The 23,498-nt window shown below is 33.5% G+C and overlaps 1 protein-coding gene across 3 annotated transcripts in view; it reads left to right on the forward strand.

The window, feature by feature from the left end:
* Positions 1 to 681: 681 nt before the first annotated feature.
* Positions 682 to 23,498, forward strand: part of LOC139499351 (cytosolic carboxypeptidase 2-like) — a 123,735-nt gene continuing 100,918 nt past the window's right edge. For all 3 annotated transcript variants that reach the window (XM_071288025.1, XM_071288027.1, XM_071288022.1), the window contains exons 1-3: positions 682 to 934; positions 4,287 to 4,412; positions 21,087 to 21,266. In XM_071288025.1, coding sequence (XP_071144126.1) covers positions 919 to 934; positions 4,287 to 4,412; positions 21,087 to 21,266 — 322 coding nt within the window. In that variant the 5' untranslated portion in view covers positions 682 to 918. The remainder of the gene's footprint in view (positions 935 to 4,286; positions 4,413 to 21,086; positions 21,267 to 23,498) is intronic.

A 23,498-nucleotide genomic window follows, 5' to 3' on the forward strand; every position in this document is an offset into this window, starting at 1 on the left:
TGACCTGGGCTAGGACCCCCCCCCCCCCCCCCCCCCCCCCCCCCCTCTTTTTAAAATGGCTGGATCCGCCCCTGGGAATTTAGGTTGTTAAGTACAGAATGTGGTTTATAGAATATTTCAGAAAAAAGGGGGGGGGGGGTTACCCACAGTGAAAATATTAGAAATTTTTAAAATAAAAAAAAATTGGTGTACATTTATTTAGGTGTTTTTCATTCGTTTGATGTGTTTGAGCTTAAAATATTTCACGACATCATCACAAAAGAAAAAAGGGCCAAAATAATTTTTAACTAGTTCACCAACTCCATTAGTTTTAGGCCAAATTTTTTTGTAAATAAACCTTTACAGCTATGATGTAAATAACCTTCAATACTTAATAAATAACTGAACTGTAGAAAGAACAAGTTTTGACTTCAATATAAAGATAAAAAGATAGCATGTAGATTTGTAACATTACATATAATAAGTGAGTCTTTTAATTTGTTTAATGTATAATATTGTGAATAATTAAATATCAGTTGAATTGAAAGATATATCAATTAATTTCATGTCTTTACATATTCAGTTGAAACACTCCTTATCAGATTTCTGGTATGAAAGTATCTAAGACCATTGATATTTATTGTATGTCATATAAGTTAATGACAATGTAATGTAATGTAGTAACAGTAACAATTAAATGACAATGTAATGTAAGAATGTACTATGATGACAATGTAATGTTATGATGCACTATAGTTAGTAACAGTTAGGATTATTGATATTTCACTTTTACAATTATTGAAGTCACTATGGGACAAATTAAAATTTCAATATTTTATGATTTATGAATTGTGCCATGGTGTTATATTCCTACATCAAAGTGAGTAAAAGTGATTAGAATGGAGGGTTGAACCATTGGATTGTAAGTTGATCTCTATAATGACTTTATTGAAAGGTTTCTGTTTATGCTTGTTATTATTGTATTGTAAGTTGAAAGAAGGAAATATTTATTTTTGTATTTTAGATACTTTGAAGGAGAATCAGTATTTAAAAATAGACTTGTGATTTGTATCTAATGTTGACTTTCATCTATGTTGAGAGAAAGTTATAGTGTTTGTTTATTTTTTGGTAAAGATAGATGGATTGAATAATACAAATGGTGAATACAGTTTTTTTTATACCATAATATTTTTTTACTAAAAATTATATCACCTGGACCTACATAATAATTTTGTGTGTTAAGATTCATATATATGAAACCCATTAGATGGTAGACAAAGAAGCATTAAAGTATTAAGATCAATTAGGGGCCTTGGTGGCAAAATGTTCTAAGAACTCCAACATCAGTGATATATAGCTAGTCTTTTAATAGCTCTTACTAGGTACTGAGATTGACCCTTGCTCATGGCTCAGGTGTGTTCCGGCTCAGGTGTGTTCCATTTAGATCTGTTAAGTTTATTGAAAATTGGTAGTAGTTCTGTAGTTCCGTTCTGTCTCCTATTTGATATCAGAGAAAAAATGTGTTCAAGATTTAAAAAAATTTAAAACATGAACAATTTTGTAAGATTATGCTCAGTTTGGTTCATGTTGAAATCACATACATTGTGATGGTAAAAATCATTCATCAATATAAATAAATATGTCAGAAAATAGATTTAAGATGTTCCTTGACAAGTATGAACTGAGAAATTCTGTTTTAATGTTGTAATTTAAAATTTAACATTTAAACTTGAAATATCTGTGATTAATAACTTAAAATCTCAAATTTTGAAGGATAAGATATTTATATTTTATATCTTTAAAAGCTTTGAAGTGCATAAAACATGAACATTTATTACCATTTGAAATTAAAGTGCATTTTATTGCAGTATTTATATGAACTTTACAAACAAATATAGTGAGTTATATGGAGTGAAACTGCTATAAACATTCTAAATTATATAATAAAACACAGATGGTTGATTAAGACAAGATGTTGTTAGGATAAAAAGGTCAATATAATATACAACTACATTTACAAAACTGAATACATATACATGTACTTTTGACACTGGATATATATATTTGACATTAAATTGAGAATTATGGAAATGGGGAAATTGTGTCAGAGACATTTGCACATTTGAGACTGAAATTGAGAATGGAAATCACTAGCTGTCAAATGGGTCAAAGAGACACCAACCTACCAAAGAACAAAATACAGTCAATTTAGGCCACCTGTCAATGACAACACAGCGAGAAAATCCTGCATGTACAATTGGAAACTGATTGTTTTCTGACATATTTCCCATTCAAAATTTTATGTACATTTGAGACTGAATATAATACATGTGTATTTGAGACTATGTACTTTTACATTTTTGGTTAAGGTAACATCTAAACCATCAACTTGTGTAAATATGAACTTCAATTTTGGTATGTTGGTTCATAATAATATGTGGACATTTTAAAATATGTGTCAAATCATATGACTATGACCCAGTTTCATGTTTTACTAAATATTGAAATCAGATGGTATGAGTGCATGGACAATTTTTTGGTGTCCTTCAATGTCGGATCCAGGGGGGGGGGGGGGTTCCGGGGGTTGGAACCCCCTTTTATTTTGGTCGATCAATGCATTTGAATGGGAGCAATTTTTTATAGTTGGAACCCCCCTTTACCCTGGGTTGGGACCCCCCCCTCTTTTTAAAATAGCTGGATCCGCCACTGTCCTTATAATGGACTCGTATTAATGTTTACTATCATTAGCTGAATGAACTGCTGTTGGCATCATTATGTTTATGTATAAATAAGGCCATAAAGTTTTCTCCTTTGAATGGCTTTACATTTGTCATTTAGGAGCCTTTTATTGCTGACAATGTGGTAGGAGCTTTGTTCATTGTTGAAGACTGTCAGATGACCTAAAGTTGTTAATTTCTTAGTCGTTTAGTCTATTGTAGAGTTGTCTTGCTATTGGCAATCATACCACATCTTAATTTTATATATATATATATATATAGCATTCGAACCCTAGACCTTATTTGAGACAAACACAGTTTTCCCTTCTCCTTATAAGACAAAGTTTTGTTATTATATATTTATTAGAAGCTATTGCAAAATCAAAACTTAATCTGCTTATTTGATATTTTATTTTAGAAGATAGCTAGAAGAACATATATCAGTCATTCAGTAGTGAAAGTGTAAAATAGAGAGAGAGAAGATTAGTGATTCTATTGTAAGTATATATAATTAGTCCTGTCCTAAGTCAAGAATCTGATGTTCAGTAGTTGTCATTTGTTGATGCGGTTCATAAGTGTTTCTCATTTCTCTGTTCTTATTTAGATTAGACCATTAGATTTCCCATTTGAATGGTTTTACACTAGTCATTTTTGGGACCCTTTATAGCTTGCTGTTTGGGGTGAGCTAAGGCTCTGTGTTGAAGACCGTACTTTGACCTATCATGGTTTACTTTTATAAATTGTGACTTGAATGGAGAGTTAAGTTCTCATTAGCACTCCTCCACAGCTTCTTATATTCTATATATTCATGATTGTGTTCTGTTTATTCATATGGCGTTCAATCATTATAGAATTAGCAAAAATCATATGTAAAAATGTATAGAATTCACCTCTAACCCTGTTTTAAGGTGAGACACTTGACCTTTAACCTCATTGATTTACATTAATTATGATTAGTCATTCAGTAATGGAGAGCTGTAATTAAACCGTGGATAATTTATTTAAATCTCAAATATAATCTTGAATTTTGTAAAGAAAACTGTTGATCAGGATATAAATAGAGGTATTTAACTGTGGATCATAGTTAATATGGAGATATTTAAGTTGATTAAAAGTTTGATATTGAAATTAAAGACAAGATATGGACAATGATATTATTTATGACAAGAACTGATTATATGTAGGGCCTTTTATTGAGAGAAATAGTTATAAGTTTATAATATTCCATTTGAGTTTTCCATGAACTGCTTATAGAATAAAAAATGGAAAAAGGGAATGAGTCAAAGAGCAGAAAACAGCCCAAGGCTAACAATTGGTCTTCAGCCCCCATGCGCCAGACCCCCAGCTGGCCCTTAAAACAATAACGAAAAAATATGTTAGCAAAATGGATGCCTCATTTAAATCTGAAACATATTCCAAATGAACCAAATTAAAACAAAATAAAAACCACACACAAAACTAGAGGTTCTTGACAAAGGACAGGTCAAATAAGTGGCTAGGATTTTTATAAGATCTGTTAATCTATTGGCTGGAGTGATAATATAATACTAGGACCATGTCCCGGACAGAAAATTATTGTTGATAGGACAGATGAAGAATTCATTTATTTATTTATTTCAGAGACCAACAAGATTTCCTCCATAGCAAAGTCCTTCGACAATGAAGAGGAAGATGTCAAGGTCATCAAGATGCCAGAGAGTCCAGAGGAAAATTTAGGTACAAATATGTTAAAAAACTACAGTGGATTCATTATTATTTGTTGGATACCAATTTTCATTAGGTTTCGTGGGTACAGATGAACCACAAATTCAAATGTTTAATGAATTTAAAAATTTCTGTCAGATTTGTATGCACAAATTGGCAAAATTACAAAATCAAATATCCACAAAAATGCTCATTTAAATAGCCACGAAAAAAAATTACTTTGATTCCGCAGTATTAATTATTATTGATGGATGAAATTACAAACTAAAGGCTTAATACCGCAAAGTAAATAAACTCATCATAGATACCAGGACTAAATTTAGTATATACGCCAGACACGCGTTATAGATCAAGTTCAATTTGGGTTGTGGCACTAGTTACCATTCTTCTCATTAGTTATGTCCCTTTATAACAGTATTTGCCAGAAAGCTACATCATCTGACTTCCTAATAGACACATTCTTCATTTATTTTTAAATTATAATATCCAGTACACATACACTAGCTTAGTTTGTATATTATATTACATCACAAGTTTACTATGATCCAATACAGTGTTCTTGTCATATGTTATAAGACAAGTAGTTAATACTGTAAAGTAACTATGATACAACATCACAATATAGGTGATTTATATCAGTACCAATTAACAATTGCTAAGAAATTGTGAAGGTATTAAAATTTATTAGTTCGTGCATTTCTATAACTACTTAACCATGTTAACAACAATGGACCTGATGATTTATTAAGTATTAATTCAGATACAAGGCACAATCAATAAGAGTTTATCTAGTTTTAACAAATAAAGACACAGGTACCTTTTTCATTGACATGTTTAATTACATCTCAATTTTATCTTGGACATGTTAAGGTGGTACCCAACACATTTACTAAAATTTCTCTTTTTTAAACCACCTTAAACCTGTATACGTTTGCACTGTTTAAGCCACTAGTCCAATGCCCCAGACTTAAGTGAAATTTGGACTAGTAAGTTTTTGTAAAACTTTGTTTGGACAAATAAGAAAAAAGCGGAATATTTGTTTTTCAAACTAGAATTTGAAAAAGTTTTTGGTGCAGACTGCTTGTATCTCGCCATGTACAAGTACTTGTGTTACATACACACCCTTAAACTTTGTAGCCTGTATGTTTATTCGTGTATGCACACCAAAAAATATTGGTATTTCAGAATTGAACATTGTCAAAGTTTTAGAAGAATAGTTCTGTTGAGATATCATTGCATGATGTATGAACTTACAGCTGACTTGCTAATATATTCCCCTAGGTTAAATCTTTCACATTAACTTTGCACATGTTTTAATGAATATTTTATACCCAAAAATTACCAGTGACTTTGCACTTGTTTTGATGAATATTTTATACCCAAAAAAACAACAAGTAATGAGCATATCATAAGCTTTTACACTCAAATATTCTTCAAAAATAACCGCTTAAAATAATATTAGAAAAAGAAATAAATTACTAAATTGAATAATTTATGTAGCTTACTATGGCATGTATAGTTGTTGTTGGTTTTGTTTATTGTTGAAGACTATACCATGACCTATAGTTGGCATTGGTCTCTGATGAACAATAATTATTGGCAGTTACACCACATCTTATTAATTTTTTACTAGCTATATAAAAAAGAAGATGAGGTATAATTGCCAATGAGACAACTCTCCCCACAAGAGACCAAATGACACAGAAATTAACAACTATAAGTATGCATATTTGGTATAATCACACATTTCTAAGTGTACATACATTTAGTTTTCTCGTTTGAATTGTTTTACATTGTCTTATCGTGACCTTTTATAGCTGACTATGCGGTATGGGCTTTGCCCATTGTTGAAGGCCGTACGGTGACCTATAGTTGTTAATGTCTGTTTCATTTTGGTCCCTTTTGGACAGTTGTCTCATTGGCAATCATACCACATCTTCTTTTTTATAATTGTGGTCTTCTTGTTGCATGTCTATTAGTGTGTAAATTGGGTATATCTTTTGTTAAACAAAGACATGTTTTAAAGATATAGGAAGATTCGGTATGAGTGCCAATGACAATAAGACAACTCTCAATCCGAGTCACAATTTATAAAAGTAAACCATTATAGGTCAAAGTACAGTCTTCAACACAAATCTTGAGCCTTGCTCACACCGAAAACAGCAAGCTTAGTCCAGTTCCATTTTATAAAATTGAGAATTGAAATGGGGTATGTGTCAAAGAGACAACAACCTGACCATAGAAAAAACAACAGCAGAAGGTCACCAACAGGTCTTCAATGTATCGAAACATTCCAGCACTATATTAAAAGGGGGGATAGGAGGGGTTATGATCCCGAAATCCCGGGCTTAAAAACACGAAATCCCGAGGTCCCGAATTTAAATAAATAAAAATCCCGGATCCCGAAATTCGAAATAAAGAATTCCCGGATCCCGAAGAGGTAAATCCCGAAATCCCGAGCTTAAAAACACCCGATCCCGGAGTCCCGATAAAGGTCCTATCCCCCCTCTATTAAGTATATAGAGAAATGTTCTTAAAGCAAAGAAGGAAGTGTTTATCAGAAGACATAACAATATGTTCTGTTAATATTAAAAGTTATATGTATTTGAAGTCATGAGAAAATGTTGAGCAGAGTGGTGCATGACAGTGAAAGGAAACCTTGTCATAACATGGTGATACATTGAGACATTTAATAAAAGTCTTTGTCGGTAGATTTGTAAAGGGGGAACATTGCACCAATACAACCCCCTTATTTCTCACAGAAACATGTTTGATTAAACAGTTGTCAACATTTACAAACAGATAAAGAGAGTTAAATACCAATTTTATTATTGACAAAGTCAATATTTAGAAACAGATTGTTTTTCTCTTTCATTTGATACACCACTATTGACATGTACTTGACTCTTCAGGGTTTACAAACTGTCCTTCAATAGATGAACATTTAAAGGGAACTTATAATTATATGTAATTTGAAGGCTAAATACTAATTTGCATATATTATTTTAATTTTTCATTTGATGGGCTATTAAAATATTGACACAAACTTGACACTGGTTTGCTGAATCGTTTATGTTTTCAGTGAAACAAAACACTTTAAAAAATAAAGTCTTCTATAAATGAACCCTGGCCTTATAAAGTGTGTCTAGCAATAGACCATGGCCCTGTAAAATGTGTCTAGCAATTGACCCTGGTCTTGTTAAGTGTCTAGTAATGGACCCTGGCCTTATAAAGTGAGTCTAGCAATGGACCCTGGCCTTATGAATGTGTGTCTTGCAATAGATCCTGGCCCTGTAAATTGTGTCTAGCAATAGACCGTGGCCTTAAAGCCTTATAAAGTGTGTCTAGCAATAGACCCTGGCCCTGTAAAGTGTCTCTAGCAATGGACCCTGGCCTTGTTAAATGTGTCTAGTAATGAACCCTGGCCTTATAAAGTGAGTCTAGCAATGGACCCTGGCCTTATGAATGTGTGTCTTGCAATAGATCCTGGCCCTGTACATTGTGTCTAGCAATAGACCCTGGCCCTGTAAAGTGTCTCTAGCAATGGATCCTGGCCTTGTAAAATGTGTCTAGCAATGGACCCTGGCCTTGTAAAGTCTGTTGAGGAATGAACCCTGACCTTATCAAGTGTGTCTAGCAATGGAGCCTGGCCTCATAAAATGTGTCTAGCAATGGACCCTGGCCTCATAAAACGTGTCTAGCAATGGACCCTGGTGTTGTAAAGTCTGTTGAGGAATGGACCCTGACCTTATCAAGTGTGTCTAGCAATGGACCCTGGCCTCATAAAGTGTGTCTAGCAATAGACCCTGGCCTTATAAAGTGTGTCTAGCAATGGACCCTGGCCTCATAAAGTGTCTCTAGCAATAGACCCTGGCCTTGTAAAGTGTATCTAGCAATGGACCCTGGCCTTGTAAAGTCTGTTAAGGAATGGACCCTGACCTTATCAAGTGTGTCTAGCAATGGACCCTGGCCTCATAAAGTGTGTCTAGCAATGGACCCTGGCCTCATAAAATGTCTCTAGCAGTGGACCCTGGCCTCATAAAGTGTGTCTAGCAATGGGCCCTGGCCTCATAAAGTGTCTCTAGCAATGAACCCTGGCCTCATAAAGTGTGTCTAGCAATGGACCCTGGCCTCATAAAGTGTGTCTAGCAATCTACCCTGGTGTTGTAAAGCCTGTCTAGCAATGGCACCTGTCCTTATAAAGTCTGTCTAGCAATGGACACTGGCCTTATAAAGTGTGTCTAGCAATGAACCCTTGCCTTATAAAGTCTCTCTAGGAATTGGACCTGGCCTTATAAAGTATCTCTAGGAATTGGACCTTGCCTTATAAAGTCTTTTTAGGAATTGGACATTGCCTTATAAAGTCTCTCTAAGAATTGGACCTTGTCTTATAAAGTCTCTATAGGAATTGGACCTTGCCTTGTAAAGTCTGTCATGCAATGATACATGGCTTATTAAAGTCCATCTAGCAATAACACCTTACCTTGTAAAAGATTTACACCTGGCCTTATCAAGTCTTTCTAAGGAATGGCATGCAGCCTTATTAAACCTTGGTCTAGGAATGGAACCTGACCTAGTAAAAGTCTGTCTAGCAATAACACCTGGCCTCGTAAAACATTTATACCTGGCCTTATCAAGTCTTTCTAAGGAATGGCATGCAGCCTTATTAAACCTTGGTCTAGGAATGGAACCTGACCTAGTAAAAATCTGTCTAGCAATAACACCTGGCCTCGTAAAACATTTCTACCTGGCCTTATCTAGTCTTTCTAAGGAATGGCATGCAGCCTTATTAAACCTTGGTCTAGGAATGGAACCTGACCTAGTAAAAGTCTGTCTAGCAATAACACCTGGCCTCGTAAAACATTTATACCTGGCCTTATCAAGTCTTTCTAAGGAATGGCATGCAGCCTTATTAAACCTTGGTCTAGGAATGGAACCTGACCTAGTAAAAGTCTGTCTAGCAATAACACCTGGCCTCGTAAAACATTTAGACCTGGCCTTATCAAGTCTGTCTAAGGATTGGCATGTAGCCTTATTAAATCTTGGTCTAGAAATGGAACCTGTATTACATGCACACAATGACATTCTGACAGGAATTATCATCACCTGGGAGGATTTAGTTATTCCCTTCAGTAACAAAACAAAGAATTGATTTAAACAGTAGAAATTGACATCAAATAATCCATCATGTTGTCCAGATAATTGATTGTGTTTTTATACAATAGAAGATTCCATTCCAAAGGATTTATCTTGGCAGAGTTATTGAAAATCAACTGGACATTAACTCTATGAGGGTCAAGAACATTAATAAAAAGAGTTATTGAAAATCAACTGGACATTAACTCTATGAGGGTCAAGAACATTAATAAAAAGAGTTATTGAAAATCAACTGGACATTAACTCTATGAGGGTCAAGAACATTAATAATATAGGGTTATTGCATGAATATTGGGGAATATTGTCCCAAGTAGAATTTTATATTGCACGAGCTTGCGAGTGCAATATATGTTCTACAAGGGACAATATTCCCCAATATTCATGCAATAACCCTTTTATTGTATAGCAATATAATATTTAAAAGTAAAAATTGGTTTAAACTAAGATTTTGTCGTTGATGACGTCATGAATTTTGAAGATTTATTGCACTATTGCAATATTAGAATTTATTGCACGATAACTTTTGGTTACGTTCTGTGGGAAATATTATATTGCTATACAATAAAAAGAGTTATTGAAAATCAACTGGACATTAACTCTATGAGGGTCAAGAACATTAATAAAAAGAGTTATTGAAAATCAACTGGACATTAACTCTATGAGGGTCAAGAAAATTAATAAAAAGAGTTATTGAAAATCAACTGGACATTAACTTTAAAAGAGGTCTAAAAAAAATATAAGAATAGGTATTGAAAATCAAACGAACTGGAGTCGATTTTACAATATTTCATCTAAGTTGATCTTATATACGTCATGAAAAATTCAGTATATTTACTATGGTCTTTTTATCAAACCAACCACTGAACATTAGCTTTAACAGGGTCTAAAAATAAAGTCAAAGTGAATTTAAGAGATCCAGAAAATATACAAGCAAAGGTACAGAAAGTCATAGTGAATTGGACATCTAAATGTTCTGAGGGTCAAGAAAATTTAATAAATGGGTTTATTTGGAAAACAAAGTTAGATTAAGAGAACCTATATTGAACAATCCCTGCAGCATAATACCTCGGCTCTGCAAATATTTGTACTAAAGACTAAAACAAATTTGACCAAATGTTAAAGATGATGACCAGCAAAAACAGACATATATTAATTTACTCGGACAAAATTCAAATATTCCCTCATCTGATTATATATATATTGATTGTGAAATCGTGTATTGAAATTTTTCTTTTATTGCTATAAAAACTACATCAATATAATTAGCTAGAAATGATTATTATTATTACAAACATGTTTCTAGTGTGTACTCTGGACAATTACTATTGCCTGTGGTCAGTTTGTCAATTATTAAACAAAAACATTTTGATATCAAATCTGCAGTATTATTTGATTAACCATACAGGTTTTTTGTGTGTATTATTTATACCTTAATTTTTTTCAGGATGTAATAGGATTTTTTATACAATTTTTTTCCCCAGTTAGATAGAATTCTTATTTTCTAACGAAAATTATTTCTGCACTGAATCATAAGGCCAAGCACAAACAACAATTAGCATCTCCGTCTTGAGTTAAAGATGTAGCTAGCATGAAGTTATTTTTGTCAAAAAAATTCAAGAAAGCTTGACATAGGGATAGTGATCAAGCATCGCACCAGCGGTCAATGGCACAGCGTAGTGAACTGACAAACTATCTAACTACCCCCCAATAAATACACTTTACACAGTCATATGTATTTGTGAATATACACAGGCGGATCCAGTGGGGCCCTGGGTGGCGCGGGCCCCCCTTTTGTGGGAAAAATTTGGTTGCTTATATAGGGAATCACTGAAGCATGACTCAGTCATTTTATTTAATTAAGACAAAGCTCAAAGGACGCATACTATTTAATACAAACTGAAATTGTATTGAATTAAACAAAATTCCCTTTGAAAGTTTAATGAAGTTTTAAACTAAGTGCATTATAATTATGTATAAACAATTAACATGTTTTTAACAGTGGTCAATATACCTAGGTTCCATATTAAACAATCAGATAAATCATTGAATTAAATCGTTATAATTAAATACCTACTTGTGAACTTATTTATGCTTTAATATATTTTGAATTACACAGTATTATAACAAGTCGAGTGGAAATTTTTTTGTGTAATATTTCTTCAAATTAGATTTATATTTCATTGTATGAGGGGACTGATAGCTAAGGAATGACTGCAGAATCATACTTAATCTGGAACGTTTATAAAGGTCAAACTGTCAATGATTTCCTACTGTATAAGGGGAGATAACTTAATTTAGTCTACATTCTGAATATCTTATTTCTTTGCTAGAGGACCTTTCATAGTTTAATTGTCGAGCCTGAGACTTTTTGCAGAAAAATTGACATAAGGATAGTGATCCGGCGGCGGTCGCATTGGCTTACTTCTGTGGAGCTTTATATTTTAGAAGGTGGAAGACCTAGATGCATCATACTTTGTATATAGATGCCTCATGTTATAAAGTTTCTGTCAGTCACCTCAAAAACTAACAAAACCTTTGAATAGACTTATTAAGAAGGGATATAGTTACAATACTGTTGTCAGGTCATTAAAGATTGCATATTTTGGCGTTAATATTGATTCACTTATAGGGTCTTTGCATCGGAACTAAACACATTTATTCAAAAAACAGTTGTTGGCATGACACGGGTTATGTTCTTCTCATATATGTTATGATGGTATGATACTAAACCCCTAACGGGAAGGATTGTGCCTGATGTTCATATGATGAAATCATAATCTATCAGTCAGTTTAATTGAAGTCTGGAGCTGGCATGTCAGTTAACTGCTAGTAGTCTGTTGTTATTTATGTATTATTGTCATTTTGTTTATTTTCTTTGGTTACATCTTCTGACATCAGACTCGGACTTCTCTTGAACTGAATTTTAATGTGCGTATTGTTATGCGTTTACTTTTCTACATTGGCTAGAGGTATAGGGGGAGGGTTGAGATCTCACAAACATGTTTAACCCCGCCACATTTTTGCGCCTGTCCCAAGTCAGGAGCCTCTGGCCTTTGTTAGTCTTGTATTATTTTAATTTTAGTTTCTTGTGTACAATTTGGAAATTAGTATGGCGTTCATTATCACTGAACTAGTATATATTTGTTTAGGGGCCAGTTGAAGGACGCCTCCGGGTGCGGGAATTTCTCGCTACATTGAAGACCTGTTGGTGACCTTCTGCTGTTGTTTATTCTATGGTCGGGTTGTTGTCTCTTTGGCACATTCCCCATTTCCATTCTCAATTTTACATGTCCAATGTCCTTCACCCAATTTTCATGGTTCAGTGACTACTTGAAAAAAAAGTTAAGATTTTTTGTAATGCTCTCTTATTATAAGAAATAGGATAACTATATTTGGTATGTGCGTACCTTGCAAGGTCCTCATGCCCATCAGACAGTTTTCACTTGACTTCGACCTCATTTCATCCATCAGTGTTTTGGTGGTCAAGTCCATATCTCAGATACTATGAGCAATAGGTTTAGTATATTTGGTGTATTTTGGAAGGACTGTAAGGTGTACTTGTCTATATGGGAGTAGTCATTTGACCTTGACCTCATTTTCATGGTTCAGTGGACAAAGTAATATTTTTGAGTTTTGATCTTTTTTTCTAATACTATATGCAATAGGTCAACTATATTTGGTGTCTGGAAATATTTTAGAATCTACATGCCAGTTACGCAGGTTTTATTTGACCTTGACCTAATTTTCATAATCATTGCTAATTAAGTGTTAAGTTTTTGTGTTTTGGTCTGTTTCTCTTAAACTAGAAGCAATAGGTCAACTTTATTTGTTGTATCAAAGAATTTTTAGCTGTACAATGTTTGCCTGGCATGGTTCATCTGACCTTGACCTCATTTTCATGGTTCAGTTGTTAATGTTAAGTTTATGTGACAGTTGTAATAAAAAAGCTTTATATTTAGGATTATCAACATATTAATATCAATGATTTAATAGTAAGGAGGTGAGACATTTCAGTGTGTACACTCTTGTAAATCAAATGAATATCTAAATGACTTGAAAACATAAACAATAATAAGAAATGAAACAGATTACTCTTCCTTAAGATGTAATGCGATATTTCCTGGATATTTGGTCAAATAAGCACACTCAGGTGTACAATTCTTGAAAGATTTTTATGAAATCATGTCATAGGTTATATCAGCAAAGTCTTGGATGAGTTCGAAAATCAGCTCTGATCAAATATTTTTAACCAGTTATGGTCCTTGAAAATATTAATCACATTGCAATGTACCGGTACTCATTTTTCTAAGATAATTATAATTTAAAAAAAGTTTAAAGGACAAAAGAAAAATTCTTTTTAAGGGCCAAATGATCTTTTCTCATCACTTGGCGTCCAGCGTCCTGCATCTTCGTCTGGCGTCCTTGTAGACAGTCGTCGTTAACTTTTACTGAAAGCTTCTCCTCTGACCAACCAACCAAGATGGGCGCCATGGCTAAAAATAGAACATAGGGGGAAAATGTAGATTTTGGCTTATATTATTTGTTTATCAAGTCGATATATATCTGCTGTGAAATTATCAGATGTATTGGACAACTGGTTGTTGGCTTGCTGCCACCAAATGGTAGTTTTTAAAGAAATTTTGCTGTTTTTGGTTATTATCTTGAATACTATTATAGAGCTAAACTGTAAAAAGCAATAATATTCAGTAATGTAAGATCTACAAACACATCACCATCACCAAAACACAATTTTGTCATGAATCCATCTGTGTCCTTTGTTTAATATGCACATAGACCAAGGTGAGTGACACAGGCTCTAGTTAGTTATTGTCCTTGTACCTTAGATAGATAAAATATGTACAAAGTTGGTTCATTCACCAGTTTAGAGCGGTTTTTCAGAGCTTAAGTTTTACATGGTTTCATTTGAACCATTTGAGGCCAGTATTTAGAGCTAATTTTATAGCATGGTTTCATTTACCATTTGAGGCCAGCTTAAATCAGAACTGGTTTTTATTTGGATTCATAAACCAGATAACGCTAGTTATTTACCCAGAGCTAAGTTTAATATAATTTTATTTACTAGTTAAGGCCACTATTCAGTTCTTTCCAAAGACTTTCACAAAAAAGTATGCCCCCTTTCTCAAAAATGACTAGGACAGTGAGTTTAACGTACTATTGATTGTGAGAACATCTGAATTGTTCATAACTTACTAAGATTTTTTTTCAATTTTTTGTGTGTGTTGCAGACAGATAAAAATCTTCTATCCTTTTACTAAAGTATCAATAAGAAATAATTTATCGAAAAAGGAATGAAGTGGTAATGGGACATTAAATCGGCATTCTATATAAAAACGAAGAAATATTTAATTCATTTCCAATAGTCATAATAGTGAAAGGTTTTATGTTTTAGAATGCCGTAAATTAATGGTGATGGAATTGATTTCTATTGAGCAGAAATTTGAACTTAATTGCATAATTACCTGCCTTATTAAGCATGTCAAAGATCACAATGATTTATGGGTTTATATTGGAAAAGGATAAGGTATTGTTTTGTTTGTCAACAATGGGAGTATTAGGGGAATTCATGAGGGGGAAATTAGGGGAATTCATGTCACATTGAAGAGAAATAGGGGCAGATAAACCACTAAATTCTTGCTTATAAAAAAAGAAGATGTGGTATGATTGCGAATGAGACAACTCTCCACAAGAGACCAAAATGACACAGAAATTAACAACTGTAGGTCACCGTATGGCCTTCATGCATTTATAATAAAGGGACACACTGTTACCATAGGGGTATAATTGGTTAAAGGAACTTACTGAGTTGTTTCCAACTACCAGGACTGAATAGCCAGTCAAGGTTGTTAAAAACTCACAATATCTGGAGTTGTTGAATAAGTGGTGTCTGTGTGTCAGGATATATATATTATATAAGGTCCAAGTGGAAGAAATATTCTATAATATTATTTCCATCATTCATACAGGACATTGTCATGTGGACTTAGGTGATAAAAAAAAGTGAAAGAACCAAAAAACTCAAGAGAAAAATTCAAAATGGAAAGTCCAAAATCAAAAGCTAAAAAACCAACGCAAATAAAGAAATCAATGTAAATGTAGGCATAATTTATGGTCAGAGGAATTGTTCAAGGGACTGTCCCGGACATAATTTATGGTCAGAGGAATTGTTCAAGGGACTGTCCCGGACATAATTTATGGTCAGAGGAATTGTTCAAGGGACTGTCCCCGACATGATGTTAAATGTTTTGTATTTTTTTATGCCCCACCTACGATAGTAGAGGGGCATTATGTTTTCTGGTCTGTGCGTCCGTTCGTCCGTTCGTCCGTCTGTCCCGCTTCAGGTTAAAGTTTTTGGTCGAGGTAGTTTTTGATGAATTTGAAGTCCAATCGACTTCAAACTTGGTACACATGTTCCCTATGATATGATCTTTCTAATTTTAATGCCAAATTAGAGATTTTACCCCAATTTCACGGTCCACTGAACATAGAAAATGATAGTGCGAGTGGGGCATTCGTGTACTGAGGACACATTCTTGTTTTATAATAAATGAAACGATTACGTATAAGACTCAAGTCTACAAATAAGGTATTTACTGTTCTCTTGTCCACATTGAGAAAATGAAATGTTATTTGTACATTTATAGTCCAAAATGTTTATTTATAAAACAGACCAGAAATGGGAGGGATTAAAGGTGAATATGGGGATTAATTTGGACAATAATGGGATTAGGGAGGGTTAGTTCTGTTTAAAGGGAGATAAGTATGTTACACAAAGTTTAAATACTTTACATATCTTTATCAAAAGGTGGAAAATAAATGCAATTTAAATTATTGATTTAAATATTTTTGCTTAATTAATACATTTAACCTATATATATATATAATATATGAGTTAGACTGTTCCTCTGGTATCTTTAGACTCTCTTTTTCTCTCTTTTAGTCTAGTTTAGGAAAATCTTGATTTGCTTATTCAAAATATTCTTGTGGATAATGTGTATTTTAAAATATAGAATTCACTGCATAAATATGGAGACAGTTATTGCAGAGAATATGATAAAGTCAGATTAAATCTGAATATAATTAAAATAAATGATATGACATTGTGTTTGTAAATGAAATGGAATGTAGAAAATAAGTCAGACCCAAGTTGATTATCTCTAAACATCATAGTCAAACTATATATAGACATCAGTGTTCTAAAATGGATTTTTTTATCTCTATTATTTTCTCCCTGAAGGGAAACATTAAATGACCATGTAATTGATAGACATTCTTTATGCAATATGCAGTTAAAATGCAGTATGGGTTTTATTTATTGAATGCTGTACCACATAACCTATAATTGCTTAAACCAAAAGTCATTTAATAATGTACTCTAGCTGTTGGGATTATTTTTTCATTTGGAATCATACCACATCTTTGTTTTATATATATATAGAAGGAGAAGAAGTAGATGTTATATATATATTGAATTATAGTGTTTCATATGAAGGAATGATAATGCTGAAAAGTTGCACACTAAATAAATAGATCTTTTTCTATGTCGTTTCACCATTGGAGAATTGCAGGCACCATGCAATGTATGGTTTACTACTCACGGTACATAGAGAAATTTGAACATATGTTAGTATGGATAAAGTGTGGTTTGATTTAAACAGGAGGCACCTTACACGATTGTGTCATGGAAAGACTACATGAAGCTTTCTTTTTGTGTGGTATTATTTGTAAATGAGTCTTTTTATATGATAGTTCTTATGCTAAACTAACTTAAATGGCATCCTAATAGAGCTAATTATGGAGTTATATCAATATTATATTTGTGGTTTATTTGATTTTCTATGGCAATGCAATGGATGGATTTATAGTTCTCTAAGTAGAAATTAAGATAATTCACAAGGATAAAAATAGTGTTTCATATCATCAATTATGATGAATTAGTCACTGGTGTTACGCTGCTATGTGCTTTCTGACCCGGCCTGAATTAGTGGTGTTAAGCCGCTATGTGCTTTCTGACCCAGCCTGAATTAGTGGTGTTACGCCGCTATGTGCTTTCTGACCCGGCCTGAATTAGTGGTGTTACCCCGGTATGTGCTTTCTGAGCTGGCCTGAATTAGTGGTGTTACACCGCTATGTGCTTTCTGACCCGGCCTGAATTAGTGGTGTTACGCCACTATGTGCTTTCTGACCCGGCCTGAATTAGTGGTGTTACCCCGCTATGTGCTTTCTGACCAGGCTTGAATTAGTGGTGTTATGCAACTATGTGCTTTTTGACCTGCCCTGAATAAGTGGTATTACACCGCTATCATCATCATCACAGTGCTTTCTGACCTGGCCTGAATTAGTGGTGTTACGCCGCTATGTGCTTTCTGCGTGAGCCGGACTGAATTAGTGGTGTTACGCCACTATGTGCTTTCTGAGTCGGCCTGAATTAGTGGTGTTACCCCGCTATGTGCTTTCTGAACCTGCCTAAATTAGTGGTGCTACACAGCTATGTGCTTTCTGAGCCGGCCTGAATTAGTTGTGTTACACCATATAAATGAGAGATGTGGGATCATACAGATGCAGATTCTGGATTTTGAAAAAAAATAAGAGGGGAGGGGCACCTGGCAAGCCAATATTTGGAGTGATAATTGTAAAAAGTATATGAAGCAAGCTACACAAGGGGTTTATGACATGTGTCTCTAAATCTTTGATACTCAACAGTGTTCTCCCCAGAAATTTTGGATAGCATCACATTTTGCGTAAATAAAAATAACTATATTTTTTTTTAATTTCGTTTGTCGCGTCGCGTTGATGCTCTATTTCCTTAATATGTTTTAGTTTATATTGTTCAATTCATAACTGAGAATACAATTAAACTATAACCACAAAAACAGTTGTTTCAGTTTATGTTTTCTTTATTCATTTATAGTTACAGAATTATTTTTTTCCTCTTGTGCCAAATAAAAATAAATATGTGGTTTCAGTTACCCAACAATAAGTCAAATGAATGAATGGTTCATTATAGATCAACCTGTATATAGTCTAGTACACAAAATTAACTATTTTTTTATAGTATATCAAGTAAAGTTAAAGTAGCAAAAGTAGCAAAAAAAAAATCAATTTAAAAACTTTTTTTATCATGTTTATGAAATTCATGTTCCAGTTGTTTTTTATTTTTACATTAAAATGATATGTATTTTTAACAAAGTTATCTAAAAAATAGTCTGTTAAAGCGTAGTTTTCTCTCTTGGTATATTTTTTCTGTCTACTGTCCATCTGTTGTCATTATCGTGAAAATGTGGATTTTTGTCATATCTGGTCCGGTTCCGATCCGTAGTTTACACAAAAATGTACAATGGCGGCCGTAGAAAAATTACGAAAATGAGTCCGAGAATAAACATTGTTTGACAAGAGATTGTGAATGAATAAGACGCTTTTAATGCATTAAATGGATTAAACATAAACTTCAGCCAATTATGATAACTTTTTAAAGAAGTATTAAACTTATTTTAGCTTTAAACCAAAATTTTCTCGCTCTCGTATTACCGGAAAAGAAAGAATGTAATTTTTGGAGAGTTGCACAAATAAACGACCTTTTTAAAAAAAAATTAAAATCGTTTCAATCTGAAGTTTCGTAATACAAAACGTAGATTTCGAATTGTTTTGTGATTGCATTTTTGCATGTCGAAATTGGTTACTGCAGACACGTGGTATTAGTCATGTCGCAAGTGTCAGCTTGGGATATTCGCATCCAAACAGTTACCACCCTGATGGCAATTAACACCTAGCTATTTAATCTCTTAATTGCCTTTAGTGTCTGACTTAAAGGGATTACAATTAAAGGTGGTATAATTTTTATGATCATAATCGATAATAGATGAAAGTTCAAAATTGAGGAGAAGTAAAATAGCATCTTCAAAATAATAATAGCGTCGCGGGAATAATTATAGCGTCGCGGGAATTATTATAGCATCACGGTGAAAAAATATAGCGTCGCGGTACCGCGACGCTAAAACGGCCTGGGGAGAACACTGCTCAATAGATAAGGGTGCAGATGGGTTCTGTAACCCCACCCTTTTCATCTAATTAAGATTTTAAAAAAGTTTACCTTTTCATATATTGCATAGGTAAAAATGTAACATTTTGGTTGGGTTTTATGTGGTGTTTTGGAAATGTGAAATATCAAAGTGTCAAAATAGAATAACAACAGCATAATAAATAAAAATCACCTTTGCTCAAAGCCCAAATAATGAGGCTTTGATTCCTTCTGTAATGCTTTCTTATCAGACTTTTGACTGTGCTTTTCATTTAACCAGAGTGAGTAATCAAATGAACTTTATTGACCTTCTTGGATACTTGTAACAGATTTCCCCACCTAATCACATATTTTCAAGCTGGAAAATGTGACCTAATTCAGCGGTACATCCTTAATCACCTTGTATATAGGAATGGAATATAGATGTGAGTTATGCCCCTTGGAAATGTAAATTATGCAAAAAATTGGTGTGTAAATATTATTATAGAGGATTTTGTATTGAGTGAGCCTGTAAAGAACAAGCACTTATTGCTCAATAATTGTGGCAACTTTCATGCTGTAATCATTTGTTGCATACTGTTTAAAACATTCTACATATATGACAGCCAAAAGTGACATAAAACATCATCAAATGGATTAAAACTATTAAATTGATTCCATTCACAATTCTTTGCAATAATGAAAATAGATTTAGTATTTTGAGTTATCTCCCCTTGTACATACTCTTAAGGAATAGTGACATTGAAGATATTAATTGAATACTCAAATGATAAAATAAACAAGTTGTCTGCTCTATGGTCGGGTTGTTGTCTCTTTTTTATTAAGAAAATATGAGATTTTATAGTTGTTTGTTGTGATAATTCATCAATGTTTAATTCCAGGTGAATCTGCTTTCAAATTTGTACTGCAGTTTGTTTTGTATTTTTTGAAGAAAAAGTCATCTTTCTGTATTCAGTATGATGCTTGTGCTCTAATAAAATGTTCAGGAGAGAAAATGTAATGTGCATCATTAAATCTGCTTCAGATTGTTGAATTGTATCAAATCATACTGTAACTGATACTGACGATATAAGTTTGAAGAAGGAAGAAAAAAAATACTTTAATGAAAAAAATAGAGAGCAATTTTATTGTTGTTTGTTCTTATAATTCATTATTGTTTAATTCCCAGTAAACTTGCTTTCAATTTTTATTGTGCTTGAGTCTGTTTTGTATTCTGGAAGAAAAACTCTGCCTTCTTGATTCAGTATGATGCTTGTGCTCTGATTAAATGTTCAGGAGACAAAAAACAGTGCTTCAGTTTGTTAACGTTTTATGAAATCTTATTTATGAAATGGACGGAACAGTATGGAAACTCAATTTCACATATTTCTTATTTATATTTCTTGCATTTCAGGTAAATCATGATTGATTTATTTTTGGTGGCTTATTGTCCAGAGCAGTAAAAATACGGCAAATTTTCAAATCCATTTGACCAATAAATTCCTCTATTTCAGATGATAATATGAAGACTAGACTTGTTTGCTCTGCTCCAATACTAGAATGTCTGTCCTTACCCTCCAGTAGAAGTTCTTCCACAACTAGTCAGTCTATACAAGGTGGCAGTAAGAATGAGGACGAAGAAAAGGAAGAAAGAAATGAAGAAAAGACAGATGAAGGTGCCATAAACTACTCAGGTAATGGGGAACAACTTTTGAAAAGTTTTAGTTGTTTCCATGGTACTGTAGATTCATTAATATTCGTTGGATACCAATTTTTGTGGATTTCGTTGGTACATGAAAACCAAGAATTTAAATGTTCAACAAATTGCAAATTTAAGGTATGATTGAATGCAGACTTTTGATAAACCACGAATCAAATACCCATGAAAATGCAAGTTTTACCTAAATTCAAGAAAATTGGTACCCACGAAAATAAAAGAATCCAAAGTTTTCACCATAAAGGAGTTCTTATGGGAAATTACTTTGCCTGTCTTCACAAGTGCAATAACTACAAACAACTGGAGATAACTCCGTTCAGGAATAAAATGTTATATTGTTGTTATCTCCCTTTGAATGGTAAGCCCCATATCATATGCTATAATGACCTGCTAAAAAGCTATAAGAAACCAAAACCTTCAAAATATATATTTTTTTCTGTTACAAACAATGTTAACACAGATTTCCATTTTGTGCTATTCACATTATTGAAGGTCTGAAGCATTGTGTACTTGTCCGCCATATAGTAGAACATGGAGTGCATCAAAGAATGGCAAGACTTGCTGTACTATAATGATGTGTTTCATGTACAAGGTGGGAAGACTAGCCGTACTATAATGATGTGTTTTATGTACAGGGTGGGAAGACTAGCCGTACTATAATGACATGTTTTATGTACAAGGTGGGAAGACTAGCCGTACTATAATGACATGTTTTATGTACAGGGTGGGAAGACTAGCCATACTATAATGATGTGTTTTATGTACAAGGTGGGAAGACTAGCCGAACTGTAATGACATGTTTTATGTACAGAGTGGGAAGACTAGCCGTACTATAATGACATGTTTCATGTACAGGGTGGGAAGACTAGCCGTACTATAATGACATGTTTTATGTACAGGGTGGGAAGACTAGCCATACTATAATGATGTGTTTTATGTACAAGGTGGGAAGACTAGCCGTACTATAATGATGTGTTTCATGTACAAGGTGGGAAGACTTGCCGTACTATAATGATGTGTTTCATGTACAGGGTGGGAAGACTTGCTGTACTTATTAATAATGATGTGTTTCATGTACAAGGTGGGAAGACTTGCCGTACTATAATGATGTGTTTCATGTACAGGGTGGGAAGACTAGCCATACTATAATGATGTGTTTCATGTACAGGGTGGAAAGACTAGCCGTACTATAATGATGTGTTTCATGTACAGGGTGGGAAGACTAGCCGAACTATAATGACATGTTTCATGTACAGGGTGGGAAGACTAGCCGTACTATAATGATGTGTTTCATGTACAAGTCGGCAGTCTTCACCTTAGACTTTGAAATCTAGAAATCTAAATGACTGAGGCTAAATTCTACAATAAATTTTGTTTGATTATGTTGACCTGTGGACAGGCCTGACAATTAAGTTTCACAAATATTGTTTTGAGATATTACTCCTGAAATTTGTTTTTGTAACTTTTTTGCTTATATAGAAATGGTCAGCATGGCAACATTCTTAAAATTCTTCTTTTTAGCTCACTCGACCTAAAAGATTAAGTAAGCTTTTCTCTTCACTTTGTGTTTGTCATGTTCTTCCTCGCAGTCTGTTCACTTTAACAAAAATCTTGTCTTCTGAAACCACTGGGTCAAATCAGTCTGCACGATTAGCCACTAGTCCGATGCCCGAGACTAGTAAAATTTCATTCGGACTAGTAAGTTATTGCAAAACTTTGTTTGAACCAATAAGAAAAATGTCAGAATATTGGTCTTCCGACTAGTAGTTGAAAAAGTTTTTGGTGAAGACTGCAAATTTAACCGAAGTTGGCCACAGTCATCACTAGTGTATCTACTTAAAAAAATGTTTCTGATACCCTGCCTGCCAACCAACATGTCCCAAATGGCTACAAATAGAACATAGGGGTGAAATGCAGTTTTTGGCTTATATTTCTAAAACTAAAGCATTTAGAGCAAATCTGACATGAGGTAAAAATGTTCAGCAGGTTAAGATCTATCTGCTCTGAAACTTTCAGACGAATCTGACAACCCATTGTTCAGTTGCTGCCCCTAAATTGGTAATTTTAAGGAAATTTTGCAGTTTTTGCTATAATCTTATATATCATTATAGTATCTAATAATATCTTATATCTAATACTATTATTATGATTTTAAACTTATTTTACATGATTCCCAAAGCATGATATAGATGAGCGACACAGGTCTTGA

This window comes from Mytilus edulis, chromosome 12 (assembly GCF_963676685.1).
Source record: "Mytilus edulis chromosome 12, xbMytEdul2.2, whole genome shotgun sequence".
NCBI lineage: Eukaryota > Metazoa > Mollusca > Bivalvia > Mytilida > Mytilidae > Mytilus > Mytilus edulis.